The 19,548-nt window shown below is 43.5% G+C and overlaps 1 protein-coding gene across 2 annotated transcripts in view; it reads right to left on the reverse strand.

Annotated features, from left to right (window-relative positions):
- Positions 1-871: 871 nt before the first annotated feature.
- Positions 872-19,548, reverse strand: part of CLVS2 (clavesin 2) — a 67,922-nt gene continuing 49,245 nt past the window's right edge. For both annotated transcript variants that reach the window (XM_077300447.1, XM_077300455.1), the window contains exons 4-6: positions 12,501-12,611; positions 9,801-10,021; positions 872-1,380 (exon numbers count right to left, since the gene is read on the reverse strand). In XM_077300447.1, coding sequence (XP_077156562.1) covers positions 1,293-1,380; positions 9,801-10,021; positions 12,501-12,611 — 420 coding nt within the window. In that variant the 3' untranslated portion in view covers positions 872-1,292. The remainder of the gene's footprint in view (positions 1,381-9,800; positions 10,022-12,500; positions 12,612-19,548) is intronic.

Consider the following 19,548-nt stretch of genomic DNA (forward strand, 5'->3'; position numbering starts at 1 on the left):
AGAAAATTCTGATGAAAGAGGTCTAGATTGTTGTCATGATGTACAGTGAAAATATACATGCATATCAGCAAACATCAAAGATGAAAATATCTCCCCTAAACTATAGTTGGCAATGTTTGGTCCACAGTAGGAACCATTTGGTCTTTGAGGTAAAAATGTGTTTTTGTTCTAATATGGCACATGTTTCATCTACATAATTACATCACAAAACAAAAGTGGCATTGACATGATATTGTACCACACCTTACTTATAACAGTTCAGTCTTGCGCAAAGTAAAATGCTGTACAAAATGTTTCACTGTGTTAACAATGACATTGTCTCAATATACAATCTATAATAAACTCTAAGCACACCAAATAGGCATGATCTCTTTTTTAAATATAAATCCTTGATTAAATATACTTATCTACCAATGACACTTTATATGTAGAGACCGGTAAAAATATATAGATATGTATCCAGGCTTCAGTTTTGTGAGGTTTAGGAGTTGAATTTCAACCTGTTGCTCGGATCCCAAAAGCTGAGCAGTGCTATGTACCTTCCTCTTGAGGAGGCAAGTTTAAAGCATTCGTACAAGTGGATCAAATTTGAGGATGTTCTGAGGCCCAAACCCAAATTTTGTGTGAAAATCTTAAAAAATCAGATGCCTTGTAAACCCCAATAGCAAAAAAATGGAGCATAACTCTTTTTCTAATGTTCCTCTTTCCACTCTTACAATTCAAATCATATCCTATCAACAATAAAGCACAGCATTATCTGTCAAATACAATCTTATAGACATGAAATAACACACCAGTTACAATGATGTCTACAGGATCCTATGTTCCCTTCTTAAATGAGAACTGTAGAAAGAAAACAACATAGTCCATATGAAAGCTGTAATATGGCTTTGTATAAAAAGGATGAAGTTTACTTAGGTTTGATTTTTTTTTCTGTTTTGTCCTTTTACAGTGCATTCAACTGGCATATTTTAATAGCCACTATCTGTTTTCCTGTACTATATCCCTATCATTAATTACAAATGCAGAAAGGAGGAGGAGATTCTATTTACACACAGGTTGGCACTTACAGAATATATTATTGATATTTTCTCTTTTTCATTTTTTCCACCCTGTTTTCCAGCCTAGGGCATCCATGTTCCAGGCTGACTGGCAAAACCTGCTGCCTCATTACATTATGCTACATTAACATGAAAAATAGGATTCCAGCTGGTACATTCTCTCCCAATGTTTTGCTTGTTGCTGAAAGGCAATACCTTCCATCCCATTTCATGTTCCATGTTCAGACATTGTTAGTCAAGTGAAAGTAAAGGCTGCATGTTTTCTTCCTCATTTTTATCCATGCGCTTTAACACTCCAGGATCCACAACTGATTGAGACCTGGAAAAGCAAATGGATAGCATTAACACAGATTTATTTATTTATTTATTTATTTATTTATTTGTTTGTTTGTTTGTTTGTTTGTTTGTTTGTTTGTTTGTTTTAGTGATTGGTATACCACCCCTCTCGGACTCACCATCCCAGGGCCATGAACAATAATGTGCATCAACAGTAACAATATTATAATAAAGAATAAAATGTACATTATCACTACTGATAAAACATTTTCAAAAACATTAAAACCATAATTTAAGCAGTTATCAGCAAGAAGTAGTTGATACGGTAGTTGAAAGATGGTAACTTTTCTAGAATAAAATGTCATCAGGAGATGGGAGTCGAGGAAGGAGGGGACAGGGGTTGGGGCAGAGGCCTGTAGATGACTTCCAGCTATTCCACTATTCAGCTGGGCTCAACCATAAGCCCAGCAGAAGAGCTCTGTCTTTCAGGCCCTGCAGAACTTAGCAAGTTCTGTCAGTGCCCTGATTTCACTAGGAAGCTTATCCCACCAAGCAGGGGGCAGAGCTGAAAAGACCCTAGCTCTGGTTGAGGCCAGGCAGATTTCCTTAGGGCCCCGGATCCTTAGCAGGTTGGTATTGCTAAAACAAAGTGCTTTCTGGGGAATGTATTCAGAGAGGTGGTCCCTCAGATATGCTCAGCCCAGACTGCATAAGTCCTTAAGGGCTAAGACCAAAACCATGAACCAGATCCAGAACACAACTAGAAGCCAATGCAGCTGCTGTAAGACAGGTCTTATGTGGGATTTCCATGGTGTCCATGTGAGGACCTGGGCAGCTACATTTTGGACCAGGTGCAATTTCCAGAGCAAGGTCAAGAGTAAGTCCGCATAGAGCAAGTTACAGTAAGCAATCTGGAGGTGACCACTGGATGGATCACAGTGGCTAGGTGTTCTGGGGCCAGGTAGGGTGCTAGTAGATCTGCTTGGCATAGGTGGAAAAATGTCTGCAGTCCTACTCTTGTGACTGAGCCTCCATCATTAAGAAGCCATCAGAAATCACTCCCAGGTTCCTGGCTGACTGCAATTGCAAGTTGCACCCCCTCCAGCCTGGGAAGGTGCGTTTCCTGATCTGGTCCCTTCTTCCCAGCCAGAGAATCATAGAACCATAGAGTTGGAAGGGGCCATGCAGGCCATCTAGTCCAACCCCGTTCTCAACGCAGGATCAGACCAAAGCATCCTAAAGCATCCAAGAAAAGTGTGTATCCAACCTTTGCTTGAAGACTGCCAGTAAGGGGGAGCTCACCACCTCCTTAGGCAGCCTCTTCCACTACTGAACTACTCTGACTGTGAAAAATGTTTTTCCTGATATCTAGCCTATATCGTTGTACTTGTAGTTTAAACCCATTACTGCGTGTCCTCTCCTCTGCAGCCAACAGAAACAGCATCCTGCCCTCCTCCAAGTGACAACCTTTCAAATACTTAAAGAGGGCTATCATGTCCCCTCTCAACCTCCTTTTCTCCAGGCTGAACATTCCCAAGTCCCTCAACCTATCTTCATAGGGCTTGGTCCCTTGGCCCCAGATCATCTTCGTCGCTCTCCTCTGTACCCTTTCAATTTTATCGACATCCTTCTTGAAGTGAGGCCTCCAGAACTGCACACAGTACTCCAGGTGTGGTCTGACTAGTGCCGTATATAATGGGACTATGACATCTTGTGATTTTGATGTGATGCCCCTGTTGATATAGCCCAAAATGGCATTTGCCTTTTTTACCGCTGCATCGCACTGCCTGCTCATGTTTAGTTTACAATCCACAAGTACCCCAAGATCTCGTTCATACACAGTGTTACCTAGAAGCGTATCCCCCATCTAGTAGGCATGCTCTTCATTTTTCTGACCCAGATGCAGAACTTTACACTTATCTTTATTAAATTGCATCTTGTTCTCATTTGCCCATTTTTCCATTGTGTTCAGATCTCGTTGAACTCTGTCTCTATCTTCCGGAGTATTTGCCAGTCCTCCCAATTTGTTGTCATCTGCAAACTTGATGAGTAGTCCCTCCACCCCCTCATCAAGATCATTAATAAATATGTTAAAAAATACCGGGCTGAACACCGAGCCCTGAGGTACCCCGCTACTCACCTCCCTCCAGTCTGATGAAACACCATTGACAACAACTCTTTGAGTTTGGTTCTCTAACCAATTCCCTATCCACCTAACTATCTGAAAATCCAGATTGCAGTTCTTCAATTTATCCATCAGAACATCATGGGGAAGCTTATCAAAAGCTTTACTAAAATCCAAGTAAACGACATCAACCGGATTTCCACGATCCAGCAAACCTGTCACTTGGTCAAAAAAGGAAACCAGGTTGGTCTGACAGGACCTGTTGGAGACAAATCCATGCTGACTTCCTTGGATGACCAATTTGCCCATGCTTCAGGCATTAGTATAAAGGCATTTGAATCCTTTTACTTTTGGTTCCCTATGAGCTGGCCTTGCTGGTTGGGCTGCCCCCGATCGGTCTCCTTCCTAACACTCCCTATGTTGATCGTCTCCTTCCCTTTGTGGATTCAGTTTAAAGCTCTCCTGATGAATCTCCCCAGGTTCCTGCCAAACAAATTCTTCCCCAGCTTCGATAAGTGCAGTCCATCAGGTGCTAGTAGGCCTTCCTCAAGAAAGCCTATCCCATGGTCCCAGAAACCAAATCTCTCCTGCCGACACCAACGATGCAGCCCCTGATTCACCTCCATTATCTTCCTCTCCCGATGCATTCCTCTTCCCTTGACAGGCAAGATTGAAGAGAATGCCACTTGTGCCCCCATTTCCTTGAGCTTCCTCCCCAGATCTTGATAATCTTTTTTAATAGGAGCGATGGTATTCATGGACATGTCATTCGTTCCCACATGGCCCATCACAAATGGGTAGCAATCCGTAGATTATAGGAGTTTCAGCAGCCATTCTGAAATGTCTTTAATTTTCGCCCCTGGCAAGCAACACACCTCTTGGGTTAGGGGGTCGGGCCCAGCCACATGGTGATCCATTCCTCTTAGCAGGGAGTCTCCAATTACCAGTACTCTCCTTTTTTTTTTTTTCTCAACTCCATTTCCTTCTGTCCCTGTGGCCTCTTCACTTTGTCTTAGACTTTGTTTTGGGACCTCTTCTAGGTCCAGTTGTTGCCCAAGAACATCCATCAGGGCAACCAGAGCTGTCTCGACCCCATAGCCAGAGAGGAAATCCGACTGGAAGAACCTTTATCTTTGAAGGGTTCTGTTTGAGGCAGTTTGCTTCCAAATGCTGGACCAATGCAGTTGGAGGGGCATCTCAGGAGACAGAGCTGGGTGTCATTCGCATATTGGTGGCACCCAAGCCCAAAGTGCTGGACTAGCTGGGCAAGGAGATGCATAAACCCCATATGGAACCCCATAAGTGAGTTGTCAGTAGTACAACAGATCCTCCCTGATCACGAGCCTCTGTCCTCAACCATGGAGAAAGGAGGTAACCCACTGAAAGACAGCCCCTCGGATCCCCACAATGACAAGGTGGTGAACAAGAAGCTTGTAGTCTACCACGTCAAATGCTGCTGTAAGGTTGAGCAATACAAGCAACACTGACCTATCTAGGTCCAGTTGTTGCCCAAGAACATCCATCAGGGCAACCAAAGCTGTCTTGACCCCATGGCCAGAGAGGAAATCCGACTGGAATGGAACCAGCACCAATGTTTGCTCCAGGAATGTTAGCAGTTGGTCCATGGCAGCCCTTTCAATCATCTTCCCCAGAAATGCAATATGTGAGATGGGGTGGAAATTGGCTGGGTCCTGGGGGCCCAACTTTTTTTTTTTTTCAAAAGAGAATGAACCACTAGCTCTTTCAGACTGTCTAGGATTGTCCCTGTAGAAAGGGACAGATTTATCAGTTCCCAGAGCAGTCCTCCTACTTTCTTGTCAATCATTTTCAGGAGCCACAAGAGGCAGGAGTCTAGAGCAGTGGTTCCCAAACTTTTTTTATCACCGGGGACCAGTCAATGCTTGACAATTTTGAGGCCCAGGGGGGTAGTCCTTTGCTGAGGGCTGTCGCCACCGCATGATCCCCTGCTCCACTGGCTTTCTCGTTGGTGCCCCTGTTTTCCCACTGCCCGCTGGGGGGCGCTGCTAGCAACAGCTGCACACTGCCATGCCAAGGGGGAGCCCTAGCCATGGCGGCCACTGGAGAGCAACAAAGTTGAGCCGGTGGCAGTGTAGCAGGGCAGCCCCCGAGGCAGCAGCCAGAGAGGAGGATGAGGAGGAGCCGTGGCCCAGTACCGACTGACTGATCTACGGACCAGTACCAGTCTGCAGACTGGGGATTGGGGACCACTGGTCTAGAGCAGCGGTCCCCAACCTTTTTATGGTTGAGGACCAGCTCCGGGGGTGGCCCAGGCGCCGCGCATGCATGTTAGCACCCCCTGGTGCTGAAAACGTGCATGTGCGGAGCTGCCGCGCATTTGCGTTTTCACCACCAGGGGGTGCTAATGCACATGTGTGGCAGCTCCGTGCATGCACATTTTTGTCCACCGGTGTGCCAGCGGCCATGCCTGCCTCTTCCCCCCCTCTAGCAGCAAGAAGCTAGCTGGGCCGCGAGCGAAGCGGCTGCTTTGGCGGCCGCTTCTCTCATAGCCTGGTGAGCTTCTCGCTGTGGGGGGGGAGAGGCAGGCATGGCTGCCGGCAGCCTGTTAATGAGGCCTTTGGAGCCCGATCCCGTGCCGGGGACATGCGCTAGAGGAAGGGCAGGAAAGGGCCATGGAGAGAGAGGACGGGGGAAAGGTAAGGAGGCGCAGGGCGAGCATTGGTCGGGCGGGGAAAGCAACGGGTGGGGTGGGGGTGGGACAGGCAGGGATGGTGGCGGCTGTGGTGGTGTGGCAGTGGCACGGGAAGGGGTCAGTGGGGTGAGGGGGGTATTTAGCAGTGGGTGGGTGCTTGCATGCGTGTGTGAGGGTGTGTGTTGTGTTCGAAGCAGCGGCAGGGTGGGATGGGGTGTGGTGGGCGAAGGGGGTTATCGAGGAGCGGATGGGTGCTTGCATGTGTGTGGGGGGTGCATGTTTGTTCTGGTGGAAGTGGCGGTGGCGACAGCAGCGTGGGAAGGGGTGTGGGGGACAAGGGGGGTATGTAGCGGTGGGTGGGAAGGGGTTTGAGAGGTAGGGTCATGGGAAGGCTCGTTGTGGGAAGGGGCGTGAGGGGGAGGGGGTAGTTTGTGTTGTTTGGGAGTGTTGGGGGAAGGAAAGGAGCAGGGACGCGGCGTCTCTGCTCCTGTCCCGAGGGCGAGGGGAAGGTGCCGGGAGGACTCACGGTGTAGGAAGGCAGGTTGTCTTTCTGCGCAGTGAGTCCCCTGGCGGGCGAGGCCAGGCCAAGCAGTCAATGGGGAGCCGTGCTCAACTAGGGCCAGAATGTTTTCAGTCCTGGCCCCCACTTGGTGGACTGAGCTCCCAGAGGAGATTCAAGCCCTGATGGAGCTTGACACAGTTCCACAGGGCCTGTGAGCTTTTCCGTCAAGCTTTTGGTTGGGGCACATGATCCTATAAGATCTAATGCCCCCCCCTGCAAATAACACCCCCATCACATCAACTCAATCTGGAATTAGACCCATGGATAGAGACTACACTAGAAACAACACTATAACCAATGCTGCTGCTAATTATAGATGTGGTTTTAATGGTTTTAAAAATGCTATTCATTTTTAACTTGTACCACTGTGTGGTTTAATGATGTACACTACCATGAGCCAGCTTGCTGAAAGGGCAGTATATAAATCTAATTAATTAATTAATTATTCTAAATACATTAATATGGTATGATATCAGCTCAAATGATTTCATTCGCAATTAAATTGCAAAGACTACTGGTGACAAATCATGAAGGTTAAAGGGAACAGTTTGTATGGAAAACCCCAGAAACAACAGAGGAAAATTTAGGGTTTATTTCATGACTTCCCAGGATTTAAGTTTTTTTCCTATTTCCCAGGGATGTGATTGGGATTTAGGTGCATTGGGACTCTAGGAACAGTGGTTCAATCCACTGTTCATATAACTGTGGGTGAGGCTGTTCTACAGAATCAGATTGCAGGCTTTGTGTGTGTGTGCTGCTAGTAGAGCAGGAAAGAGAATAGATGGAAAGTTAACAATTCTAGCATAACTGTGTTTTTACCCTGCTATTGTTTAATCATGATCATATTGTTTTAATGTGTTTGCAATCTGTTTTTGCTTTCTTGGTTGCCTTGAAGCTAAGAGATAAAAGGGGTTATAAACATTTTAAATAAACATAAAAATAAAATAAATGGGGTACCTCTTTGGCTCAATAAAACAAATATATATGGAGAAAAATAGCAAGCAGTAATCTTATTGGGTTAAACAAACCCATCTGTAACAATAAGGTAAAAAATAAACATCTTAGGAAACTATTTTTAATTTATTTGCTAGAACAATTTTCATTTGTCAGGACTAGCAATTAGCTGAAATTCTCCATGTTAGAGGAAAATGGCTCTAATTTCATATGAATCCAAACTATGAATGGTAAACTGCTGGCTGTGGAATATTTCCAATACACCATCTGGCTAATAGTATCCTGATATTAGCATGACATACCACCTGGAGGTACTGTTGGTCTTTTGAAGTGCAGCATTAATGGGCGGCCCAAATTGTGCTCCCCAAAGGCACAAAGCAAAACAATTTTCCGCTCAGACAATATATTTGCTAGCTCTTCTGATTAATTTACTGCTAGTCAATGGTATAGCCAAAAGCTTAACACTGAAACAAGTTGTTTGTAGACATTCTATGGGTTGTAATTTAAAAATGCAAAACAGAAATATTCAAAATATAGGAAGGGAGGTGTTTACACTATATAAGGGAGAGAGAAATCGGTAACAATATGACTGACAGAATAAGCAAACTGAATTTAATGGAGTTACAAATGTTACCCTGATAACATCTACTTGGGTTGGGCATGAAGAATTTCCTCAAGCAGAGCTTAAGTCAATAAATGTGGAACAAGCCTCAAAACTAAAGCAGCTATATTCCGTTCATATTTTTAATCTTTCTTTTTTGATGTAGAAGAAAAGTACCACGGGAAACAGAATGTTTCTGTTTTTGCTGCTGAATATACTTTTTATATACTGTTTCAATATGTTGTGATGCCCTAGAATGTGACATGTGCAGATTTCAGCATAGGACCTTAATAGTCTAGGTCATCCATTAACATCAGTCTCACCAAATCTGTTCTCGAGAGATGTTTATTCAGCTTACTCTTTAAAATATCTAAAGATTAGAAAGACTGAATACAGATACGCTATGCTTTGAATTTGAACTTCAGGAAACAATGGGTCAAAAACTTCTGTAAAAAAGAATCTCTTTGATCCCAATGGTCTCTGATCCCAGTATGAATCCAGTATCAAACCGTCTGAGCAAAATCTATTTGGTCATTCCCTCCTGTAAGGTTTGTATGTCAGGAGTTGCTAAATCTAGAGGGTTTTCTCCCAGTGGCTGCCCCTATTTTCACAGCCAGATTGCCCTCACACCAGTGCCAGTATCCTGCCCTTGCACCCGCCTCCCTCTCCCTTCTCCCAGGGACAGGAGTTTTTTTTTTAAGCAAACTGCCTGGAGCTACGAATAGGCATAGCTAAAAAAATTTTTACCCAAAGTTGTAGCACAAAGTATGCCTCTCTAAGCTCCTCCCCCAATCAGGAATGAGAATCATATTTAAAGAAGCAAGACTTGTGATTCCATTAGGGGTGGCAATAAAGAAGCACTATGCATCTATCATTAGATGCACAGGCATTTCAACTGAGAAGTATTGAATTTTTAAAAATTAGCTGGCATTGTGGGCCCTTTAAAGCATGGAGAAAGAGGATTGGCTGCCAGGCTTGATTAACAGGCAGAAGAGAGTCGTGTATAAACCGTATTGCTCTCTTCCACCATTTCAAGCAGATATGTGGAGGGGGAGAAGCACAAAATGGCGGCAGACAAGAGCAAGACATCAAAAAGGTGAGGAGGGGCCGGGAGGTGTGATTATATTTAGTGTTCTATTTTTAATGATGTGCGGAAATGCCCCCAATGTTCCCTCTTATGACATTTCACTAGAAGTGAGAAAAGCATGTGCAGACTAAAAAAATTTCTATGTTCCATTTCTATGAGTCCCAGTCTGAAAAGAGCAGTTCCAACAATCTTTCAAGGAATCTTGGTCTAAAAAGATATTGTCTGATCTAAACAACTATTCCTCCAATGGAAGAGCCACTTCAGTTGGAGCAAGGCTTCAAATTTTGCTCAGTGAAGGAAAAAGGAAAGATTAATCTCAGTAGCATTATAGGTCATGCCAACTGACTAACATCCATTTATTATTGACTGGAATGTTTGAATTACATGGGAGACTTGTCACAAGCCTAGCCATCAACAGCTGTCATTCATTTTAGGAAATCCTCTATATTTTCTTTCCGCTTACCTCTTCATGGATTTGGGAGACAGATCCTTTTCTACTTCTTTTGCTGAAGTATTGTAGGAATCCACACTATATTCACTGTCATCATCATATTCATGATCTAGTAGTGTTCTTGCCCATGTTCCCATGTCATAGGGGGGCAGCATCCCTCCAAATTCAGAAGGCAGAATCTCAGGATGGATCAGCTGGTGTAGGCTGTTTAGGTTATTCCCATGGAGAAATATCTGTTAAAAGAAGTCAAAAGACTGATAACCCATTCACCATAGCAAGGCTAGCAGTATATAAAGATATATATATATTAAATCTCCAAACCCAGCTCCATGACACCAACACTGGGTCAACGTCTTTTCCATATAAGGTGTTCCATCCGTACTTCACTATTGAATAAACAGCTTTAAGCCAAAAGGAAATCCCTATCAGTCACTCAGAACATGAGAAGTCAAACAAAATACAATCAGATTAAAAGGACAGACCCTGCTGTAGTATGAAATTATTACAGGCTATGGTTTGGATTCAATCATCTGTCAATACTGTGGTGAATTTCCCCCATTTTTCCCTTTCCCCCACTATCCTCTGAGACCTCTGAAAAGCCAATTCTAGTGATTAAGGAATGCTTGTGGATAAAATACCATAGGAGGCTGCAGTGAGGAAGGGGAATCATCTTGATGTGAAATCACCACATGTCTTTTGTACAACAGGAGAGCTTGTTCTGCACAGTTTAGTTCATAAAGGGGGGTCTACACTTTGCCAAATTACTGTTTCTATTGCTGCCTTACCCCCAGCACTACCTTTTGATTGGTCACAGTGAGATAGTGAGGGAAGGGGAAAATGGGCAGTATATGCCCACATGAACATCTTTGGTTTGAAATTTGTAGGCTCCATTTCCAAGTATGGGATCCAAAGACTATATAACAATTTACACACATCCAAGGAGTTATCATTTTGTGTTTCTCACACAGCAGCTCATTATCTTTTTAAAACAGACAGGACCTTTCAAAGCAGATGGGTTGGGAAGAAAGTCCTGCTATTTAAAACAAAACAAAACAAAAAAATCCCGTTGATTGTATGGAGGTCCTTGCCTATGTCCGGAGTAATTCTATGGATCCTTGCCTGGTCATGTGTATAATATTTCAGTACATTATTCAAGAAAGCTAGACAAAAGTGAGAACTTGTGGTAATTTTAGGACTAACTTCCTAGATTATTAGAAGTCATACGTATTTGACAAAAATTTAAAATCTGGAAGTCTTCCATTATCTCTTTTACTGAAATAAATTTAGTGCACCCTGGATGTTTTTGGCATATTGTTAAGACAAAATACAAATAAATCCAGCATGATGGTTTTTCACTGAATAAGAAGAATCAAATTCAAAGTTTTGTAAGTGTACTGAAATTTCCCCAAGCTTATTTTCCAGAGAAAATTTGGGGTGGGGATCAAACATGAGACTAAGGAACACAACATTATTTTTGAAGAGAGAAATAATAAAAATAACAAAATGTCTTCGAGAGCACAGCTTCTCTTAAGTTTCAGAATTCTAAAGCTGAGTGATATCTGTGCTGTGTACCACAAACATTACGTATCATTCCTTCATCAAATTCCAATAGTTAGTCATAATTTATGGTAATTCAAGAAGATATCACAATTGTTTCTGGATAGAGGAAATAGCTATGAACTCACAAACTAACACATGGCTTAAGTACATGTAGCAAAACCTATGTAATTTTTTCCCTTCCAAAGAACAGCAAGGGAAAGCTCTGAATAACTGGTTCCATTGACCATTGTCTCCATTTTCTTAATGTTCAACCAAAATCCACCGACCTGTAACTTAAGCCTTTTTAGATCCAGCCTTGTCTGTAGGAACAGCAAGCAAATTGAATTTGGACTCCCTACACACTTCCCCACACTAAGGTAAACTTTTCCTTAAAAATAGTGATAATCTTGGCTCTGGACATGCCCCGTTGGCCTCCTGATTCCTTGGCTTTGACTCTTCAGTGTGTCCTGGACTTTTTGCTTATCTGGTAATCCTCTGGCTTCTGAATCCTGGCTTGTGATTGTGGTCTTGGACAATTCTCTCAAAGCAGCCTCCATGGCTGCAAGAAGCTCTGGCTTCAATTAAGATTGTGCCCAACAGCTGTTCCTGCTCCCATCTTCCCTCTTGATCCGCACCATGCAGCACACCTGACCACACCTGGCAGTACAGCATGCATGACCTCATGGAGGTACTTGTGAAAGCACATTACATTAGCATCTGAAAAAGCCACTCTTGATGTTATGGGTCTCAGATCAGGTAACAAGTTAAAAACCCCACATTCCTTTGAATTAAGTCCTCCTTAACTTTCTATAGAATTCTATGCTGGATGACAGCACCTCTGCACTGGGCAACCTGTGTCAGGGTGAGTCAGTGTTTGGAGATCAAGGCCCAGTAGTTGAAACTATTTTGAAGGCTTTTGTTAGATTATCTGAAATAATTTAGTACTGATCATAGCTACAATTGTCCTTAATCTTTAGACAATAATTAATATTACAAGTCATCCTAATTCATAGAAATCCAGAACTCTCTCAATGTAGTACCGAAACCTCCTAACAAAGGATTGGCATGAGGAGTGACTGTTCATTACATGATACTAGAAATATTTGTTTTATTTTTCATCGTGCTCAGTTTATCAGTTCTCAAAACCATGAAAATAAAGAAGAGGGAAAATACCCTTTTCCTTGTCTTTTCCTTTAGAAAAGGTCGTATAACGGTGTAGAGGGCATGGATGTACCACGGCTGATTAACAAAATGAATTCCTCCAAAGCGAGCTGGAAAACTGTCCTAGGAAAGGATATAAAAAAACAGAAGCAATGATTTCTTACATTCATTATATTTATAACTTGCTCTCTGTCCAGAGATCACAGGGTTGTAAAACCTGCAATTGTAACTGAATCCAGGTCTCCTCAATACAAGTCTAAAAATGTATCACTCCCATTGCACCCAAAGACATTTTGTGTGGCAGAAACATTTTCAGTGCTAAAAGACACCCATTTGGGAATTCAAGCTAAGAAGGCAAAACCAATATCTTTAAGGCAATGTGCAAACCACAGAATTTCAGGCAGTCTTCTAGGTCAACAGTATCTGAGGCATCTGATTTCCTGAGCGTGGCTCAAGAATTCTAATAAAGAGATGGTATTTTTACATTCTACACCACTCCATTTATTTCCATCTATACTGCAATTTCCCACCACAATACAATAATTTCCCTTCCTTAGGTTTCAGTTCACTGCCCTTCCTCTTAAATTTCCTAGCAATTTGTACCATTCCTCTCTTATTTGTTACATCTTATTCCCCCACCCCATTTTTTCAAACATCTACAAAGAAAAGGAAAAGGTCAGCTCACTTTGTAGGTTAATTATGTACCCACTATTTATTATGAATGGTATCCACCCTACATGCACAGAAGTTTTTCATGAGAAATTTAAGGGAAGAGCTTCTCCACTAAAATACTTTCTGAACTGCTTTTGGCTGTTCTTCCATATAAAATAACAAAGAAACATGAAAGAATGGAAATTCAACTGTACAAACCAATTTTGGTAGCAATAACTGATTGGCAGGTAGCATATTGGCAAGCATGACATGACTCCCTTCTTGGCATTAACAAGGCACAGCTTTTATTTGAACACCACCCCTCAGCCGGAGGGTCGGCTTGACACAAGACATTGAGCCCACTTCAGCTGTCCGGCTTTTCCATTTTTGGCCCTGGAGGTTCCTGGATCTTTCCCCCCCAGCTGGGTGGATAAGTCCTACCCTCCAGGGTCCAAGCCCCAGGAAGTGACTTGGCGGGTGGCCGACGGGCGCCCACCTCATTGGAATCCCCAGTCGCCTGGCACGGAGCCCTAAACTACCCAGCTGGGTAGGCCGGGCTCCCTGAAGCCGGTCTCTTACGGAGACCCCGTGCTTCAGGGCTCCAGTTGCAAACTGGGCCCTGACAACCCCAGGCTCTTGTCTCGTGCCCCCTTTAAACCACTGTGACAGAAACTTTGATCAACAAATAATCATAATAAACAAGGGGCGGGAGGGTGGGAAGTTGTCTGGCTGGGAGCAGGCGGCCAAAAGGATGGGCCCGAGCATGAGGCGCCTTTTATAGGCGTCTCTGGGCCCGCCCCCTGCTGCCTGAGCCGTGCGTGCCCGACTGGGCATGCACGCTCCCGCTTCCCGACGTCACGTCGTCCTTGCCGCTCCAGCGTCATCAACCTGCGGCCGAGTGAAGGACGCAGCTTTTATCTCTACTGCACTAGTGTGCAGCTCACGAAATTTGTGAGGAATTTAACAGCTGGGATAGAACCCTGGAATCTGAGCTTTCATCTCACAATGTAAATTACTAGTCTTCATAGCTAGAAAGGAAACCTTGAAATTTAATCCACTCTGCAAAAGTTGCCACTTTCTGTCTGCTGCATTCTCTCTATTTGGGTCAACCAACATTTCTCTTTCATTCCCTCAGGAAACCCTCTTAGAATTTAGACATACAAAGTAAATTCAGTGGGAGGAAAGGAAGAGAAGCTGGATCACTTGCAAAAGCAGGGTTCTTGCTACATGTATGGGCCTGGGCCTCTACTGTTCATTCCCGGCCCTAGGGAAGCACACCTAGCCTCTACCAGGGCCAGGGCCTTTTCAGTCCTGGCCCTCACCTGGTGGAATGAGCTCCCGGGTGAGCTGCGGGCCCTGCGGAATCTTTCGGCGTTCCGCAGGGCCTGCAAACCAGAGCTCTTCTGCCAGGTCCATGGTTGAGGCTGGGTTCGGCGAGGTATACCGATGGCTTCCCCCCAGGCTTCTTGTACATCATTGACCTCCTTCTTCTCCGCCCCCCCCCCCTTAGCGATAGGGTAGGAAGGGGATCTTTTTTGCTGTCGCCATATTGTGATGGATTTTAAGTCTTTTAATGGGAGTTTTAATGGGGGTTTTAAGACATTGTGACCCGCCACGAGCCGCTTAGGGAGTGGCGGGAAATAAATTGAAAAATTTATTGAAAATATCAATAAATAAACAGGGACTGTAGAAACATTGTAGTAAATATTTCTAGTTATGGGAACTGGCAAGAACCCCGTGAACTGTGATCATGGACCTGTCATTGGCTTCAGTTCCCAAATCATGAATAAGGCAAAATTTGTCACAGATTTTGTTTCATGGTTCAGTTCATGGCCATTCCTAGTAGCAACGCAGGATTAGGAAACATTGCACATGGCATTTGAAATTTCTAAAAAATTATTTGCTTAGGAATGGATATTCAGCAGTTGAAATAAATTTCACCTGCACATTTCCATTGTTCCATTAGATCAGGGATTCCCAACCAGGGGTCTGAGGGCCCCTGGGGGTCCACAGAAGTTCCAGAGGGGGTCCGTGGCTTTTCCCCTCCTGCCTTAACAGACTCAGCAACAAGCTAGGGAACTGGCTGCTCCCATTGCTCCCCCTCCCGAGCATTAATTCTCTTGTGGTTTCTGTGCCTGGGAGGGGGCAGAACCTGCATGCCTACTCCCACCTAAAACTGCCTCCTTTCTGCCTCCCCTCCAAGTCTTCCTCGAGACTGCCTGTTAATGCAGTTGGTGATGCCACTTTCAGTGACATGTAACTTAAGGGAGCATGACATGGCCAGCTGACATCTCTTCTGGGGCTCCTCAATGCCTGAAAAATTATTTTAGGGGCTTGTCCACTGTCAAAAGGTTGAAAAGGGCTGTATTAGATGGTAATTTCATTCACTGTTTGTTTTTTTTTTTGTATCTTATTGATTTAGTCTTTAAATTTCTATTCTGTCTTGTCTTGGGTGACTCAGAGTCAATCACAACATATTTCAATTACATTCAAAAACCTAATATACATTAAAATTTCAGAATAAATAAATTCTAATATTGCCCATAAAGTCCTAGTCTGGGATTGAGAAGAACATTATGAAAATTTCCATTGCAGTATCCTTTGTAGTTTCTGTAGGTGGCCAACAAAAAGCAGGTTTAGGGCTGCCTGTCCTCCCATAGGCAGTCCTAGTTACCTGTCACTGGGAGAATTTATTTTTATGGTGACATTGGTTGTGTTGCTATGCCACTTCAGTGAAAAGCCAAAAGTGACTTGGTGTAGCTCCAGGAATTGCTGAAAACGCCATGCTTTCACCATTGCTTCCAGAAATTCCTATAACTACCATACATTACTTCCATGTTTTCCAGAAAATTGACATAGCAACAGTCAACACTGCCAACTCCCAAACCCAACTGCTGGCTGCCAGGTGTGGACTGGCAACCCTGCGTAGTTTATACGAAGGAACTCACTTTTTTGTTCTTGCTTTTCTTTTCTTGCCCTTGGCAGGCTTGTTCTAATAATGATAACTTTATAGTGCTTTTAAATTTATTGTATTATTTTTACTTTATGAGCCACCTCAAGCAATTCTATGGAGAGTCAGAATATAACTTTCCTACGTAAATTTCAATTTCCCATCCACATCCCTTGTGCTGCAGGGCCACGGATCTGCTCGTTTCCTCTGTGATGTAACTACCTCTGTCTAAGACTGGCCCCTGAGACTCCATGTTGCCTGAGTTCCTGTCTCTCATTCTGCACACGCTGGAGAATGCACTTTCAATGTGCTTTTGCGGCTGGATGTTCCTGTGCAACAGCCTCAGCCCACTGGCTTTCCCTGCTTTCCTGAATGTAGCATCACTTCATCACTCAACCTCTTACAAACTCATTATTTCTATATGTTCCAAATATGAAATGAAAAGTTTCCCAAGATTCTTGGGGATGCAGGGCGTTTTTCTTTTTGGAGTCAAAGCAAAGAACTTGCCATTTGTGATCTTTATGGTCTTCTTGAATCTGCTAGCTAAAGACAATTACTATGGCATTACAACAACTCACTAGCAGGATGCACACTCGGAATGACAGAGAAGACTACCTGGCGAGAATACAAAACAGCATAGTCTGTACTAACTGATGGTTCAGGAGTGAAAACGGGTACATTGAAGACTGCGGGCCCAAAAGGGCTTATCAGCAACATGCAGGAGAGGGATTTTCCTCCTGGAAGTAGTATCATGGTTGCTTGAATGAATCTTGGGAGTCCATGAGTTCCACTAAAAGTGTAATGATGTGCCTTGCCTTCTCCTTCTCTGCAATGCTGACAGCTGTGATTTCAGAAACCAGATTCACCATGATGATAAGGATTCTGGCAGGGTACCGGAATTGATTTATTCTCTGGGAGGGTTTGACAAGTCCATGCTCCAAGAACCATGACATTGATTAACTGTAGTGATAGGGACAATGGTAGAGATATAGGTAGAGATAGGGACAATGGTTCAGTGGACTAGCACCTGCACTGAATGCAGAAGACTCCAAATTTAATCCCTAGCATCCCATGATAAAGTATCTTGGTTAGGAGGTGTTGAGAAAGACCTGCCTTTTACTGAAAATCTGTAGATTTGCACCCAATCAGAGAAGGCAATACTGAACCAAAGATTTGACTATAACACAATTGTATATGTTCATTTCATTAAAACTATGATCTTATGTATCTTGGGTCAACCAGCTGAAACTACCACTCATTCGAGTGTGTTAAGTTTTAGGGTTATCCTTAAAGTCTCTCTAGTTCATGCTTTCTCAGTCAGGGTTTCTTGATGGCCCTGGAAGGATTTCCTGAATGGGTGGAAGTTAATTCATTTTAAATATATTTTTAAAATGTGTTAAACATTTATTGGGTGATATAACGAAGAAGAAGAAGAAGATGAAGAAGAAGATGAAGAAGAAGACGAAGAAGAAGAGTTGGTTCTTATATGCTGCTTTTCTCTACCTGAAGGAGTCTCAAGGCAGATGATGATGATGATGATGATTCAATTTATTGCCTGCCACTCCCAGAACCGGCTCGTGGCAGGTTTCAAATGTCCAGTAAACCCCAATAAAACCCTATTAAAATGGACAGCAAAAATTACAATAAAACAGAACAACATGGCAGTAAATCTTCCCCAACCTCCCCCCCCCACACACACACACAAAAAAATACCTCTAAGGGGAAATAAAGAGGTCACAATGTCGACTGACTGCTGAGTACACCAGGGGCCCCCCGCAGATCTTCTTTGCTGCTCCTGGCCTCAACCATAGACCTGGTGGAAGAGCTCCGTTTTGCAGGCCCTGTGGAACACTGAAAGCTCCCGCAGGGCCTGCAGCTTACCCAGGAGCTTGTTCCACCAGGTTGCATTCCCTTACAGTCACCTTCCCTTTCCTCTCCCCACAACAGACATCCTGTGAGGTAGGTGAGGCGAAGAGAGCCCCTCATAGAAATGAGTGCTGTGTTAAGAAGAGTTCTCCCCCGCCAAAGCTCAGTTCTGAGCCCATGCCTTCCAATGGCTCCTTTTCTTTCTGGCTTCTCCTCTGTCTCTCCTCTCCACACTCCTACTGTGCATGTGTCACTGTAAAGTCCCATCAAGTCTCAACTGACTTATGTTGACCCCTGCAAGAGGCTTTCAAGACAAGTGAGAAGCAGAAGTGGTTTGCCATTGCATTCCTCTGCAAAGTTTTCCTTGGTAGTCTCCTTTCCAAATACTGACTTCTCTTCTAAGATCTGATGTGATTCGGCTATACTATGCTACCTTCACTCCTTCTGTTGTTCCCTTGCCTGCTGCCCATTCTTCACCACTGCATCTATGCCTATAGTCCTTCACATGATGGGTGGCCAGTCTACAGCCAAGAGACACACCCAGATTATCTCTAGGTTCTTAGGGCTTTGTCTCCTTATAAACCAGAAAGATGTAACTTAAACAAAAAATTATTTAGGGATTTATTTAGGGATTTCTATTTTGCCCTGTCTTCAAACACTTTAATATATCACATATTAAAATGATAAAATATTAAGTATTAAAGTTGACCATGGTGCTTTCCCTTATGGGGTGGGGAAGAGGAATCCTTCAGAAGCTGCAGTGCAGGTTTTCAGCCTGGTGGGGTGAGGCAGAGAGGCCAACAGTGTTAGGTGTTACTTCTGGCCTCAATCATGGACCTGGCAGAGCAGCTGTGCCTTATAAGCCCTGCAGAGGTCACAGAGAGCTCTGACCTCATTTGGAAGAGCGTTCCATCAGGCCGGGGCTAGGGCTGAAGAAGTCCTGACTCTGGTTGAGGTCAGTTTCATTTCCTTAGAGCAAGGGACCCTGACACAGGTGTTCTTGAAGATACACAACGTCATCAGGTGGATGAACAATATTTCAGCAAAGTGCCCATAGAGAACTGGTGGTTGTTTAGGTCATAAATATAACTTTAAATGCATATTAATGTCTTAGTGGCTATTGTGAGGGATGTGATAATGCATAAAATACAGATGAAAACTGACGTTTTGGGCACACTGGTTCTTTAACATCATGAGTCTAAATCAGAAAGGATAATCCTTATGGTTTTATTTTACATAGTATTTTAATAAAGTATTTGAAATAAAGTTGATTATTTTCAAGTGTGGTCACAACTCATAAAGTTAGATCTTGGATATGCTGTTGCATAGATTCTCACTTTTCACTGAAATTTGCTTTTGTAGCGTATTATAATATTAACTCACCAGCTACCATAAGGAAAAAACTCTCTAGTTGTACATCAATGAATCTAGAGGCCATATTAATGTGTTACATTTACAACAGGCCTTTACTATTTGGGTGGTGCGTCATGGTGTTCTGTGGTGAACAGCAGGAACTGTTTATTTACTTCATTTCTACACAGAGTTGCCAAACCTGGGTTGGGAAATACCTGGAGATTTATGAGGTGGAGCCTA

Source organism: Paroedura picta, chromosome 1, assembly GCF_049243985.1.
Source record: "Paroedura picta isolate Pp20150507F chromosome 1, Ppicta_v3.0, whole genome shotgun sequence".
NCBI lineage: Eukaryota > Metazoa > Chordata > Lepidosauria > Squamata > Gekkonidae > Paroedura > Paroedura picta.